This window comes from Zalophus californianus, chromosome 4 (assembly GCF_009762305.2).
Source record: "Zalophus californianus isolate mZalCal1 chromosome 4, mZalCal1.pri.v2, whole genome shotgun sequence".
Lineage (NCBI taxonomy): Eukaryota > Metazoa > Chordata > Mammalia > Carnivora > Otariidae > Zalophus > Zalophus californianus.
This window is the reverse complement of record NC_045598.1, coordinates 116,089,023-116,104,574: the sequence shown is the minus strand read 5'-3', so window position 1 is coordinate 116,104,574 and position 15,552 is coordinate 116,089,023. Positions and strand designations below refer to the sequence as shown.

The following is a 15,552-nucleotide window of genomic DNA, read 5'->3' as shown; positions in this document are numbered from 1 at the left end:
AGCACTGAGTTTTTGCTCAAGGAAGTTAAAAACATGAAATAAATTTTGATCTTCAAAATTATTTTTGTAACACCTCAAGTCATTATGGGGAAATACTTTATTGTCTTGACCAATTTCTCTTTTTGTAGGTCCTCCTAAACTTACTGGTCTGGACTTCCTTTTGGCTAAAAGTCCTTGAAACTTCTTAGGATTCTGAAGAGTATTTAACTTATTTACATGGAAATTCTTGGAATTCATGGGATTGAGATTACTTTTGGAACAACAATAATTTGATTCAATTACCATATCACTTACATGGAGATCTTCCTCACAAAGTATTCCTCCTTTAAGGGAACTGTCTGAATCCTCCAATATGACTTCCTGTGTAATTCTACCTCCTGTGTTTATTCTCTTACTTTTACTAAGAATTCCTTTGGTTGCAATCTTTCCATCCTGATACCTGGAATTTATCATTTGTTGCTGAGATTTCATCTTCTTTTTGCTGGCAACAGATGATGAAATCTGCTTTTCATTTGCTGGAAATTTTGTTAAACCACACTGAGCAAATTCATTACGTAGTCTGTCAATTCTTGTGGTGACAGTGGAAGACCTTATTGAAGCTGGGGTCTCAGAAATAGTTCTGTCAGCTCCAGAGTTGTTACTTAAAGAATGAGTTGTATCTGCCAAAATAGGACTGAATCTATCACTGGTGTCACCACAAGGTCTTAAGTTTTTGATACTAGTTTTGTTGCCTGGTCTTCCACTATCAACTATACCTTCCTCCACAATTGAGTTTTCTGATATAGTCTGTGGCAAGCCATTATTATGAGACATCTCTAACATCCTCTGACTTGTAATTTCTACAACACCAGCATGTATTGCACCTGACTTGAGCAGCCTGCTTTCCTTTTTTCTTTCTAAAGATGACTCCATCTGCTCATTGTTATTGATCTGAACAAGCACTGGTTTGTTAGATACTGATGACATTTTACTGCAAGAATGTGTGAACATATGATATTCAGATTTGTTTTTCCCATCTTCCCTCTCTTCACTAAAGATCATTTCCTCTTGAACTTCAGTTTCAGATACCAAGGTCACACTCCCTCTCACAGATTTCTTTTGTCTCGCTCTTCTTGGTCCAGGTGTAGGGGGCCTATAAAAATGATGCTTTGTTTGATCCATAGTCTCCTGGATGATGTTTGTATCCATAGCAGCATTCTGCCTACTGGCAAAAGTGCAAGTTTCAGTGTCTTGATCTGTCATTTGAGTGTTTATGTCCTCTGCCAAACTGCCCTCTTGATTACTGTCTTTCTCTAGAGATGAGACATCTGCAGACAATGAGCATGCTGCAATTTTTAAACCAGAAGACCGATCATCTCTCCTTCCCAGAAAACTGCCTACCTCATTCTTTTCATTGTTATGAGAAAGACTTGCTCTACTGACGGTGGTCCATTTTATGGTTTCCTCCTCTTTTATCTTAAATCGAACTTTCATCTCAACTGTCATGGTACCATCTTGATTAAAAATAATTGATTTCTCAATATCATCTTCAGAAGGATATATCAATAAATTCTGAGAATCATTTTTATCTAAGGCCAAGTAATTTTCTGAAGCAAAAGAATGGTCTGAGTAGCAATCAATATTATGCATTTTGTCAGAAGAAACAGAATAAATCTGGGACTTTGTACTTGAAGGCACATGTGTACTCACTTTCAAGATTTTAAGAGTAAAAGATGCCCCACATCAAAATGTAGAAGACAGAGAAGTTTTAAATATCCAATAGAAGAGGCAGCAAAGAAAGAAAAGAAAAATAAATAATTAGTATGAAAAATACCATATTTTCTAAATTTCATAGTAAGATATTAATATGTTTCTCACCTCTATGTATTCATTGGTTATTTGAATTCACTATAATATCTGGTACATTTCTACAAGCTACTCTCAAAAAGAAAACCTGTAATCTTACTTCAATCAAGAAATTCACAGAATTTTAATTTTTGTGAGTTTAATTAGGCAATTTTAATAAGGAAAGTATCAAGTAGAAATTGCTAAGGATTCTAGCAAAAATAAAAAGATTTTTGCGGGATTTTGTTTTATTGTTTTGTTTACTAGTACTGAAACTGGAGTCTAAGTGCTGCCTATCTATGCAAACAAAGTGAGTAATAATTTACAGTGATATTCATTTTCCTGTCTGTGCATATCTAAGAAAGACATCTAAAATATTTTGAAAGTTAAAACATTTTTAGAATTTACTTAGAAGTCAACATTAATTGAGTAATAATTATTAATTTAGCATTCACTTTGTATAATTAGTACATTTGATGTAATATAGGGCACAAAAGAGAACAGAGCTAGACAACAGACCAACATATCTAGTTATATTTTTATTGTCTGTCTCTAAAGATAACTTTAGTACTCTAGCTTCTTAAACTCAATCAAATTCTTATTAGTAGTTTGTATAGATTTATATATACTTGGCATCAGTTAAACACCTTCAACATTTCAGAGTTCAAACCTGGAAATATTTTCTCTTATTTTTGGTATGCATTTACCAAAATTACAAATGAAAAGGCCTCACTTAAAATTTTTTAAATATTTAACAAAGCCCTCAGATTCCCTAACTCCATCAAAAATCATATTCACAACCCATATCACACAAAATAATAAAATCATTTTAGTAAAATAAGCACAGTGAAACAGTACTACCACGTGCTTAACAGATATTTGGCAGCTAATGCCTACAAAATAGAAACATTAATAGATATCTATTGAGTATATCCATAGTAGATGAGTTTCACCCACTTTAGCAATAAGTAGAGGGATTAATACTACTTAAAGGGTTTATTATTCCACGTCTAAATAAAAACCAAAATTTAACTGTAAGTGGCAATCAACTCCTCAGCACAGAGCTAAAACACTGTGCACAAAGAATAATGAGCTTAAAATACTGAGCACAATGAATACTACAATTCCATGCCTGCATAGAGAATGTATAGCCCATCCTATACTCTTGGGCATCAACAAGCCCTCCTTCTTCCCTACCCAAAGGATTATGCTATATTGTGCAGCATTTCCTAAGGAATTATCAACCTAGATTATTATTAACCAGCATGAACTGACTACTGAACTTTTTTAATAAATAAAAAAAAGGATCCAAGGGCTGTGATTTTTACTGGAATAACTTCAGAAGGTACAGTTCATATGCACTTAGAGATTTTTAAAAGCACAGTCACTCAACTAACCTGCTGAGCTCAGCTATGATGCTGCATGGTACTATTTGGAGAAAACTTTATAACTACTAGATGTCACTTATACAAATTCCATAGAATTCCCCTCCAAATCAAGAAATGCTGGTATTTTTATTTTTTATCTAGGTATTATATGCCCCCCACACACATAAATAAAGGCATAACCCCTCAATTTAATCATTGACTGATTTGAAAAAATCTAAAAAAAAAAAAATACAATCTCTATGACTCTTTCCAACTATACATATAACCAATTCCAGTTTAGAATGTTTTTGATCCCCTCATTTTTTCTCAAGTGACAAAAGAAATTGGCCATTTTAAGCATGGTTTGGTTTTGTTTTTTTTTTCTTTGAATGTTGTGGTTAAAAGAAAAAAAAACACAACTCAGGGCTAAAAATAAGAGCTACATATTTAAGGGACTTACTCTTTCTGCCTTCTGACCTAGCACTTCCCTTGGAGTATAAATGATGAGAGATCCCTGGTAATCTTGCAGAAAGCAAGTACTTCTGGATGTCATAATTTCCTGGTTTAAATGGCTCCCTTCCTGCTGCTACCACAACTCCAGAGCTGAGGATCACGGCCTGCAGACTGGGAACCTAGAAGAAACCAAAGAGTTAAGGTCCTTACATGAGCAACATGAAGTTTTTGTTCTTTCTGTATGATAATTTTTTTAAGATTTTATTATTAATTTTTAAGTAATCTCTATAACCAATGTGGGGCTCTGAACTCACAACCCCGATATCAAGAGTCAGGTGGACTCAGTCAACCAAGCGCCCCCTTTCCATATAATAATTTTGTAGTGAGTGGAATCAATTCAGGCCTTGAAAGGGATAATCACCAAGTGTTCATTAGGCACCAATAATGTATACAAAGTTACCAAGTATCAAGGTGGGGGTGGCTAGACCAACATCTTTATTCAACCTGTATACTACCTGAAGAGAGATCAGTCTTCTGCCATAACTTAAGAAATCTTTAAAAGGTGTGCAGTCTTGCCTCTGCCTTCCCCACCAAAATATCCAGCTGTAGCCAAACGTCTACCCTGAGACAGCTGAGAAAGGGCCTGGTGGACACGCTGACAGCTGCAGGGGAAGCTCTCCCCTGTTCCCCCACCCACCCCCCAGCATGGATGGCAGAAAAAAATGCTTTCTCTACCTAACAATATCACTCTTGGCCATGGCTTTTCAAGAAATATTGTCGCGATTGCATTCTGTGCCAACAGATTATACAACTCCGTGCTCAAGGAAGGCAGAACGGGGGAGGGAGTGTGAGATTAAAAAGAGCCCCTCTTGGCAGTGGCTTCTTCAGATTCCAACCAGAGAAGAGTGGGGCCACCCACCCAGGTGAGCTAGCGCCCTCCCACGCGGGTAGGAATACACATACACACACACACGCACGCACGCGAAGCCTTCCTTTCTCTGGGGCCTCCATCCATGTCCCACACGACGTGAGCTCAGATGTGAGAAACCCCCAAACACTCACCTTCCTTCCGTCCGTCGCGTACAGTTTGGTCACCGGGAACCGCATAACCTCCGTCAGGTGCTGCAGAAAGGCCTGGAAGCTCTGCGCAACCCTTCTGTTCATAACCACCATACGCCTCATCTTTGGGTCACCATTTCTAAAGACCAAGAGCCTTCGCGCGGCGCGCAGCATGCCGGGAGCGGCAGCGGCAGCTGCGCCAGTTGGAGGGGAGTGGTGCGCCTGCACACTGATGGCCCGGCTGCTGTGCCAGGGTTGTGGGCGCCGGCGGGCCTTGTCAAGATCCACTGGCTGCACCTTCCTGCGGTGAGAGCACAGGTACGACTCGCCGTCCTCTAGCTCCTCCAGGCGTGTGATGCTGTGTCTTCCCCGAGGGGTGCTGATGTTTCTCACCCCAAAAGGTAAGGGCACCTTCCTTGATAAATTATCCAGCAAAGCATCAAATGTCTTGAAGGAACGAGGGTTGACCACCACCTTGACCCCACCAAATTGCGGGTCTCCGCTCTTATAGAAGCTGATCTTTTTGGCCACAACAGGATGCATGACGCTCAGGTGGCGAGGGGAAGGAACTTGACCTTCAGAAGAAGTCCGATGAATCATGGAAAAACTAGTGGAAGAAGTTTCGCTCATTTTGGCTGAGAACTAGAGGGGGAAAAAATTATTCATCTCACAATGACAGCACCATAAAGAATACATGATAATGCAACTGCAATCTAATTACAGTTGTAGGTATCTAGGCTATTCCTAGCATTTCATTCATTCATTTATTCATTTGTTATTCTTGCCTATTTTGAATGATAATTGTAAGGGGTTTACAATAAAAGGACATAAGTGAAATAAATAAGGATATTTATAATTCAAAATTAAAAACAATCTAAACACAAATAAAGTGTCGTTAAATAAATTATATTGTATACACCCATGCACTGGGAAGCTATGCAACCATTAAACATGACATTGTAAGTCTGTATTTATTGGAATAGAAAAATGATCATAATCTATTACTAAGTGAAAAGGCAATTTATAAAATACGTATGTCATGCCATTGCCAGTATATATATATATATATATATATATATATATATATATATATATATATATTATACTAGTGGGAAAAAAATCCAAAAGTATATATAGCCCTAATGTTGACGGTAATTATCATTGAGTGGCAAAGCTATAGATAAATATTTGTTTCTTATACATTGCTAAATTTTGTGAATCTTGAAAATTAATTTTTGAACAATTAAAAAATAACAAAAGAGGGGCGCCTGGGTGGCTCAGTCATTAAGCATCTGCCTTTGGCTCAGGTCATGATCCTGGAGTCCTGAGATTGATCCCCGCATCGGCTCCCTGCTCAGCAGGAAGCCTGTTTCTCCCTCCCCCACTCCCCCTGCTTGTGTTCTGTCTCTCACTGTGTCTCTCTCTGTCAAATAAATAAAGAAAATCTTTAAAAAAAAATAACAAAAGAGACGCACATCAAAAGCCATCCAATGAGAAAAATAAGAGTTTTGCAATTGAGCCATTTAGTTCTGCATGTCCTGGCAGTCAAGGAAAAAGGGTAGAACCAAACAAGTTCATCTAGAGTAAAATGTTTCCTGACATTAAATTCTAGAAGGAATGTATCATGTAAATCCTTAAATAGGGGCCTTATTAAGATAATGTAAAATGTTTCCATTACAGATTATAAAAAATGCAGGTAAATTATCTAACGCACCAATTGGGGAACACTCACTGCATTAAACAAATATTTTGAATGAATGACAGCATTGCTATGAACTACTAAAAATGGAGGTACAGCTCCCATTAGTGGTTCTAAAATTAACCACTGGGAGGGAATTTAAGAGCCATTTTCAGCCAATGACTGAGGTTTTTCTCTTCTACTTTCTAAGTGAAGCCAGAGTCTGACTGACAAATGAGCAGCTCATAGAAGGGTTTATCTGGTTCTGGGTTCACTTCTCATTTGTAGCATACTGTAGCTATTCTCTACTATTTTAAGTGAATGTAATTATTCATAGTCTTTTGACAGAGTAAGAATGCCCTACTGCCCTGAAGACAAACTGAACAAACTAAACAAAAGTGATCAGTATTATAGAAATGAAAAAGGCATGTTTGTCATTATAAATCAGCTGTAAGTTTGGCCCAAATCATCTACTTAAATGTTTGCAAACTGTTGTCTAAGACTCTTCATATATCTCCAACATGATTTGCAAATTTTTATGTATAATTTAGGAAAATACATTCAGAGATCAGCCTAGAAGTTAGATATGTCTCCCCTACTCCCCTCTCCAAGCAGTTTAAAGTAATTATAGTACTTAAGACAATAAAGGCAGCTGTAGCAGGTTTGTGCTTCAGGAGCTGGGAATCCACCTTTGCAATGGAGTCAGCAAAACTGCGCCTCTTCTTATCCTCAGCTGATAAACATGGTCTGACCTTGAGCATGCTGCTTAATCTCCATGCCCTCACTAACTATAAGAGGGATGAATTCTTTCAGTATTTAATAAGAACTTCAGAACTCTTTGCCTCCAAGTACTTTTTAGGTTGGTTTACTTACCTACATACATATTTTAAAATAGTTTCCATTAATAGTGTTTGAAACACATTTTTCACCTAATTTGGGGAACTTTTATTTATCTATATGTAAATGCATAGCAAGACTTTTATTTTTTTATTTTTTAAAGATTTTATTTATTTGAGAGAGAGAGAGCATGAGAGAGAGAGCACAAGCAGGATGGGAGGACAGAGGCAGAGGGAGAAGCAGACTCCCTGCTGAGCAGGGAGCCTGATGTGGGACTCGATCCCAGGACCCAGGAATCATGAGCTGAAGGCAGACACTTAACCGACTGAGCTACCCAGGTGCCTGAAAGTGAGGCCTTTAATTATAATAGTCTTCTGCCTGGATCTCACTATGTGGAGAGCCAATGACCTGGTGATCAAGTTAAGACACAGTTACCTAACTAAGCTGATAGCCTAAGAGGTTTGTTTTGGGGTGGTTTTTTTTTCCCCTCAAATAAAAGAATGGACATTTTGTGCTAGGACCAGGAAGGAAAATATAGAAGATAAGGACAATTGGAGGGAAGAGGTGGCCCCCGTATGCTATCCTACTGCTGCCCAACCCTGAACTGAAGGTACCATGTCCTAGGAAGATGCCATATGCCCAGTGGTGGAGGAGCATTTATAGAGAAAGAACCTATCGGATGGTTGCCAGGCTCCTTGAGGAGGAGGCTGTAGCAAGAACAAAACAACATAAGTTCATATAGTCCTCACTGCAGGTAAGAGGATCTCTGGGAATGCATAACATCACTGGAGAAAGTTTTAGTGTCGAGATTTTGTATACATGCAAGTAAGGTTTAAGAATCTACGGTAAGGTGGGCATTTTGTATGTAATACAGAACATGATGAAGATTCAGTATTATCATTGAATAAAAGGATCTGTGTGCATACAGTACACAATATCATTATTGGGGAAGAAAGTGCAAGCCAGATTCCTTCCAGAAGAAATGTTTCAACTTTGCCTTGATATAATCTATATGTATCTACTATAATTTCTATGGGAAATTCACTGAGAAATTCAATAGCACAGTTAAGGAAGAGTAGGGGTGTCATGAGAATATCAAAGAAGGATCTATAGCCCAGCCTGAGGGATTGGCACTGAGGGTGGGAAGAAATGGCAGTTTCCACAGGAGAGCTTGTATGAAGCTGAGATGCCAGAGGCAGAATGGTAAAGATGCCCTTCAGAAAGAAGGCAGGGATTCATGCAGTTTCTGCCAGACATGAGCAAGACCAGCGACGTGGTCAGTGAGTCTGGACAGTAGAGTGTACCTTTTTGTGAAACAGAGCTACGAGCCTTCTACAACTTTTAGTTACCTCATCTTACTTGTACACTCTTCTTTCTTTTTTTTTTTTTAAGATTTTTATTTATTTATTTGACAGAGAGAGAGAGCACAAGCAGGGGGAGGAGCAGAGGGAGAGGGAGAAGCAGGCTCCCCGCTGAGCAGGGAGCCCAACGTGGGGCTTGATCCCGGGACCCTGGGACCATGACCTGAGCCAAAGGCAGACGCTTAAACGACTGAGCCACCCAGGCGCCCCATTTGTGTGCTCTTCTTAATCAGCTTTAAAAACTGATCAGAATATGGATGGAAATGTTAAAATGTCTCTTTACATACTTTTTAAATAGTAAGGTTTATTCTATGCCCTCTGAAGTTGAATAAGGCAGTAATATTCTTAGGGGAGGGATATCTAGGGAACAAAGTAGCCTGAAGTGGCCAAATTCTCCCAGCAGGTTAGGCTGAAGGAGAAGTAGAGGTGCAAAGAAGTAACAAGAGGAAACTGGATTCCTAAGGCCCTCCACTTTTCTCACGGCTAACTTTCCTAGAAGTAGCAAAGGACCTGGTTAGCAAAATCTCTTCCCCACAGCCCACATTATAGTGAACTCTACTTCAAGTGACTTGTGACTTGACAGCATGCTGCCAATATCTTCCCCTCTTCTCGGCATTCTCTTCATTGCCAAAAGCCAGATCGTGGAACTATCATGATACTTGTATTGCTTTTTAAGATTAAGCAGATGTTTTTAACACCTTTTGGTTCACTGGGTTTACCCATGACTCTGCTTATCTGTGCCATCATTGTTCCCAATACCTGTACTGCTCAGAGCTAAACAACTGCTCTACCAAGAGGGCTGTACCTTCTTACCACCATTCACTTGACAAAACACATTGCAGAATAACAAGATGCATGTGCGTCATTTCACTGATTACATTTTAAAATTTAATTTTCTACTACACACTAGGAATTCAGGCAATTCATAAAGAATGAAGTAGACTTCTACCTCATTGGTATATGCATAAGGTTAGTTCTGTAGCAATTCAGAGATTTGACATTACAAGAAAAATTCATTCATTTCACATTTTATCATAACTCTGTGAGGTGGGTTGAGGGTGGGAGTTCAAAAAGGAAATACACCAATTTTCCCCTATGGTGGTCACAGCCTTGTTGAATTAAAAGCAGCTTCCTTCTTTATGGATTGCTCAAATTCCTCTAATGCATAAGTAAATAGTGCTCTTATAATCAGAAGAAAAAAAAAAACTTTACCCCTATTTCAATACACTAGGATTTCTTGATATCCTGATACTGAAGCTCCCTCCTACTTCAATATCAGCAAATTGTGGAGGTTTGTAGCATATTTAGATAAAAGATAATTATTAGCAATATTTAATCCTTTTTCTAATGGTTAAAAATAGAACTGTGTAACCTAGATATAAAATGAAAAATAAAATACAACTGGCTAAACACAGATTGTTTTCAAAATAAAGATTTCAAATAGTTTTATACTTACCAGAACTTGAAACTTCCCTTTTAAAGAAAAAGCTGTTTTAAGTCATTTATATAATTCACATAATGTTGGTGGATATGAAACCTGCTCATGTCATGCAAAGAAACTAATGTCTTTGGATTTATTCTTAGCATATTTACCCAGGGATTGAGTACAGCCAATTAATTTAATCCAAGGTGATGCTAATCACTAGACAGAATTCACCTTAAGGGGACCACAGCCAGAAACAAACCAGTTCCTAGCACGCTGTACAGTTGTGAACTCTTTACAGTCTTGCTTACCCAGTATCTTTCTCAGGAGAAAATCGCCAATTCATGAGCTTTTCTCTCTCAGACAGCCTTAAATTCTCATTTATTTATGTTAAAGAGAAAAGGTTGTTATGCTGCTAAAAATGAAATAGTTTGACATTTTATCATTCTTTGATAAGTAATTCTGAGTCAGTATTTGTTCATGGTAGTCATTTAAGCACTCCTGTTTATTACTCCATCAATGTAGTTCTAATGAAAATGGCTATAAATGTGAACAGTTTGGCTGCTCAGCATAACATGAGACAAATAAGAGAGGCACCACACAACGAAGTGATTTTATGCTTCTGCATACACAGCACTCTTTCGCTTTGCTTCATCATGATGAGATTTGAGCATGTTTCAGGACTTGTTACACATGAGGTCCCCAGATGACACCTGCCGCCTCTAATGGCTACCTGTAATCTAACCTGATTTGAAGGTAGCTCACCTAATCAGATTTCTTACCAGGCTTCCTGCCTCAGCTCTGAACCACAAAAAACAAGATAAGGGGTCCTCCAGGAAAAAAGGATCAGAGTCAAACATATGCTCTCGAATGTTGTCTTCAAACAGATCACAAAAGGACAGATCACAAAAGGAAAAAGACTATGAAATGGCACACTATGCCTGGTAAATACTGACTTTGTAACATGTCACCTATTAAAAAGTACAAAAGAGTAAGGGAGGGAGGGGAGAGAGAGAGAGTCACTGAGTGACAGAAGGAAAGATGGAGGGAGGGAGGGGTAGATAAGAGAAACAGTAGTGTTTAACTTCTACACAAACCTCCATTTATAATCATCAATGTTCACACAAAGACATGGTTATTGACTCAATAAAAAAGCTTATGTTTACAGGGTACCAATTGGCATGAATGGCATCATTACTAGCTCCAAATTGAAGTGCACATTTTAAAAAGTTTGGAATTAGATATAACCTGCCCTTAAATAGTTACAGACTAATGACATTTCTGTTGACTTTATTTTGAATCCTGTAATCTGTGTCTGATAAACAACTGACATCCATCGGTTCTATTTCAATAGTGAAGGAATGTCAACTAAAGTAAGTCCTTTGGGCATTTTTAGGAAAAGTAAAATTTCATGCATCAGCACAAAGGAGCTCTCCTTTTCTAAGCGTCTCCAGTAACACATGCTCCCCTCCCACAACTCCAGTTGAGAAGAGGGACCGAGTGCACCTGTTGCCTCAATCATGCCACCTGGCATCACTTGTCACTGGCACATACCCCTGTGGGAAGTTCACACCACTGTTTCTCAAGCTTGAATTTGCACACAAATCCCCTGGGGATCTTGCTGAGCTGCAGTGGTTAACTAAGTAGGTCTGGGGTGGGGCCTGAGCGCCTGCATTTCTAATCCCCTGATGCTGATGCTGCTGACGTTAGACTACACTTTGATTATATTGAGTCTAAGAAATACGAGAAGCCTCTATGACACAGCTCATTTTAAGGTTCTTCCCTGCTAATGGCTTCCATAGCCATGACCTCTGAGGTGACCTGTCTGACATGTCTAAACTCTGTTAAATTCTGTGGTCACTATTGACAGAGTAGGCAAATCATGGGGAGTCCAGGGCTCAGTGGTTAAGCATACATGCTTTGAAGTTGGTCAGAATTCAGTTCACATCCTATCTGTTCCTTCCACTTAGCTGGGTGGCCTCAGGCCATTTACTTAGTTTCTCTGTGCCTGTTTCCCTCGCTATAATATGTGAGAAAATACCTACCTCATAGGCTCATTGTGAGGATTAAATAGAATAATACATATTACATGTCTGGCAGAGTGCCTAAATGTCCTAATAATTAATGGAAATAATTATTTTTTCAATGTTAATCTTTTAAAGCATTCCCATGGTCCTTGCAGACTTTGGTAAAATGTCCCCACACCCTACCCTGCCACACCATTTATGATCTGACACCAGCTTACCTTTCTAATGTCATCTCAACCATGTGTCTTACTCTAGTTTGAATACTTGATACTTCTTAAATGTGGCTCCAACCTTTTGCACATATTGTTTCTTTTACTTGGAATGCCTTCTCCTAGCCCAAACTCCCTGCCCTCCATCACCATCCACCTTTGCATTTCTTCCTCCAATACTTAGTTCATCTCAGAAACCTTTCTTGAACCCTTGCCTTCCCACTACACAAACATTCTCTGGTGAAATAGATACCCTCCACTGTAATTTCTTATCTGTAAAAATATATGCTCCTACACATTTCATACTGCATTACAACTGGTATCTTCTTAGTCAGTACGCTCATTAAGCACCAGAAGTGCAACTTATTTATCACCTCAGAATTTCCAGAAACAGCACAGTGCCTTCTATACAGTAGACAATCAATAAATATTGACTAAAGGAATGATCCTCTGCTTGTGTTTAATACAGTATGTTATAGAGGTATATATACCTGAAGAACCCTGCCTTATCTTAACTGCTAGAATTTACCTCTCCAGGCAGACCCAAGGAACCCAGGGCACATATCAGACTTTATCAGGATACGTAATCATTTTGTGCAGTTAGCATGGAACACACCCTTTGTCATTTCCATCCAACCCACATGAGACATCCATTCTGATGAAATTAAATTACTGGATATTGAACCTGAGTGGTCTCTGTCTTGGAAACCACTCCTCACATTACACATATCCTGGACTTTGATATTGGGATCTGTCTTAGTCCATTTAGGCTGCTGTAACAGGATACTATAAACTGGGTGGCTTAAACAACAGACATTGATTTCTCACAGTTCTGGAAACTGGAAAGTTCAAGGTCAAAGTGCCAGCCAATTTGGTGGCTGGTGAGGGCATTCTTCCTGGTTTGCAGATAGCCAGCTTCTTACTATGTCCTCACATGGTGAGGTGGGGAGAGAGACAGTGTAAGAGTGCTCACGCTTAGCTGAGTGAGAGAGCTCTCATGTCTTTTCTTAAAAGGGCACTAATCCCATTAGGAGGGCTCCACCGTCATGACCCGATTACTTCCCAAGGGCCCCATCTCCAAATAGCATCACATTGTGGGGTTAGGGTCTCAACATACAAATTTGGGGGGTACATAATTCAGTCCATAGCAGCACTGCCCCATAGACTTGGGGTTTTTCACACAACCTTCCTTATTCATTCATTCATTCTATAGATACTGAATGCACACATTGTGCACCAGGCACACATAGAAGTGAATGCAACAGAAAATATCTTTACCTTCATGGAGCTTACATTATCCAACAGAGACAAACTATGAACAAACAAGTCTTCAACATGTTACACAATGCTGGGTGCTATGAAGAAAAATGAAGCAAAGTAGAAAGAGTAGTGCTGGACATCAGGGAAGTCCTCTTTGAGAAGGTTATGTGTGAGCAGATACCTCAAAGTGATGGGGGAAAAGACATTTAGGTATCTGAGAGAAGAGTTTTCCTAGAGAGAGAGTGCAAACATCCTGAGTCAAGAGTAGAGTGTGCGGGAGGTATGTGAAGTACTTAGGAAGTGATAAAAAGGCCAGAGTGGCTAGAGCAGAAGGACATCAAGTTACATAAGGCCCTGTACCCTTTGGTAAAGACTTTGACTTAAACATGTCTCCTTTGACATGAGAACCCAAAGGAGGCTTTTGAGAAGAGGAGTAATTTCAAAGATTACTGTGAAGTATTACTTTATTACTTTGGATATTGTGTTAAAAACTAAAGTTAAGGGGCACCTGGGTGGCTCATTCAGTTAGGCATCTGCCTTTGATCAGGTCATGATCCCAGTGTCCTGGGATCAGCCTGGCTTTGGGCTCCCTGCTCAGCAAGGAGTCTACTTCTCCCTTTCCCTTTGCCCCTCCCCCATTCATGTGCTCGCTCTCTCTCTCTCTCGTGCTCTCTCTCAAATAAATAAATCTTTAAAAAAAATACTGAAGCTAAACATAGAGATAAGTGAGAGGGAAGATGGTGGGGTAGAAAGTGCTAGGACTCTGAATACCTGGACAACACTTGCACTGGCAGAAACTGTCTGAAGCCAACTATTTTGGACCTCTGGAGTCTATTTGAATGGTTGCAGCTTCCAGGAGAAGGTTTGGCTGGTAAAATTGTAGTTAATTTTGATCTATTTCAGCCACTAGCATGGTAGTGGCTACCCATCTCTTGTCCCCCAGCCCTGTGCAGCAGACAAATATGGGGACAAGAGCCTGCCTTCCTGGAGCAGCTTATGAGAGCCAGGGTGGGCAATAGTGACCTTGTCCTCCAAATATTGCAGTTCTGTGTTCTAACTGCTGATTACTGCTTCTGGTCATGGAGGTGCATACAGAGGTGGGTACCCATTGTTGCACCCCCACTGGCTGAAGTGGCTAACAGGATTTAAAGGGACAGCACCTGCAATTTTTTTCCCTTTCTTTCTTCCCTTTTCCCCTTTTTGGGAGCAGGCATTAAAGGCTAGCATATTCAGAAGTAAATGTGTATGGGAAGATTTAGAATGTCACCTTGCATGCCCTGGGAGAAAAACAGGCTCAGAAAAGACCTGAAAAGACCTTAAGCTTTCACCCCAGGCTGATCTTTGGCAAAGAGATGCTGTACGACAATTTAAAAGAAAACCTACAAACCCTGGAGGAAGGGGAGAATTTTATTTCCAGAGTTATCACAACATAGGACTCATATGTCCAGGTTTCAACAATAAAAAAAAAAAAAATACAAGGCATACAAACAGGAAAATATAACCCATTTAAAGGAACAAAATAAATCAACAGAAACTATCCCTGAGGAAGTCCAGATACTAAACAAAGACTTTAAAACAGCTATCTTAAAGTTGCTCAATGAGCTAAAGAAAAACATTAACAAAGAGAGGAAAGTGATACATGAACAAAATGAAAATATCAATATAAAAAGAAACTAAAAAATTCTGGAGCTGAAAAACACAATAACTGATGTGAAAAATTCACTGGAGTTGTTCAAAAGCAGATTTGGGCAGCCAAAAGAAAGAACCTCTTAAAGACAAGAGGAACAGAAAGAAAATAAATTAAGGAAATGTGAACAGAACCTAAGGGACCTGTAACATATCAAGCAGACAATTATATGCATTGGGGAGTCCCAGAAGGAGAAAAGAGAGAGAAAGAAACATACAGAGAAATTATTTGAAGAAATAATGGCTGAAAAACTTCCCAAAATTTTTTTTAAGATTTTATTTGAGAGAGAGACCACGAGTGCACCAGCAGGGCAGGCAAGGGTGGGGTGCACATGAGCCAGGTGGGTATGTGCCAGGAGTAGCAGCAG

At 39.2% G+C, this 15,552-nt stretch overlaps 1 protein-coding gene across 1 annotated transcript in view; it reads right to left on the bottom strand.

Annotated features, from left to right (window-relative positions):
• RP1 (RP1 axonemal microtubule associated) overlaps nucleotides 1-15,552 on the bottom strand; it is a 364,241-nt gene that overhangs the window by 316,584 nt on the left and 32,105 nt on the right. The window contains 2 exon segments of the mRNA XM_035726960.1: nucleotides 3,652-3,823; nucleotides 4,707-5,345. Of these exon segments, the coding sequence (XP_035582853.1) occupies nucleotides 3,652-3,823; nucleotides 4,707-5,345 (811 nt within the window).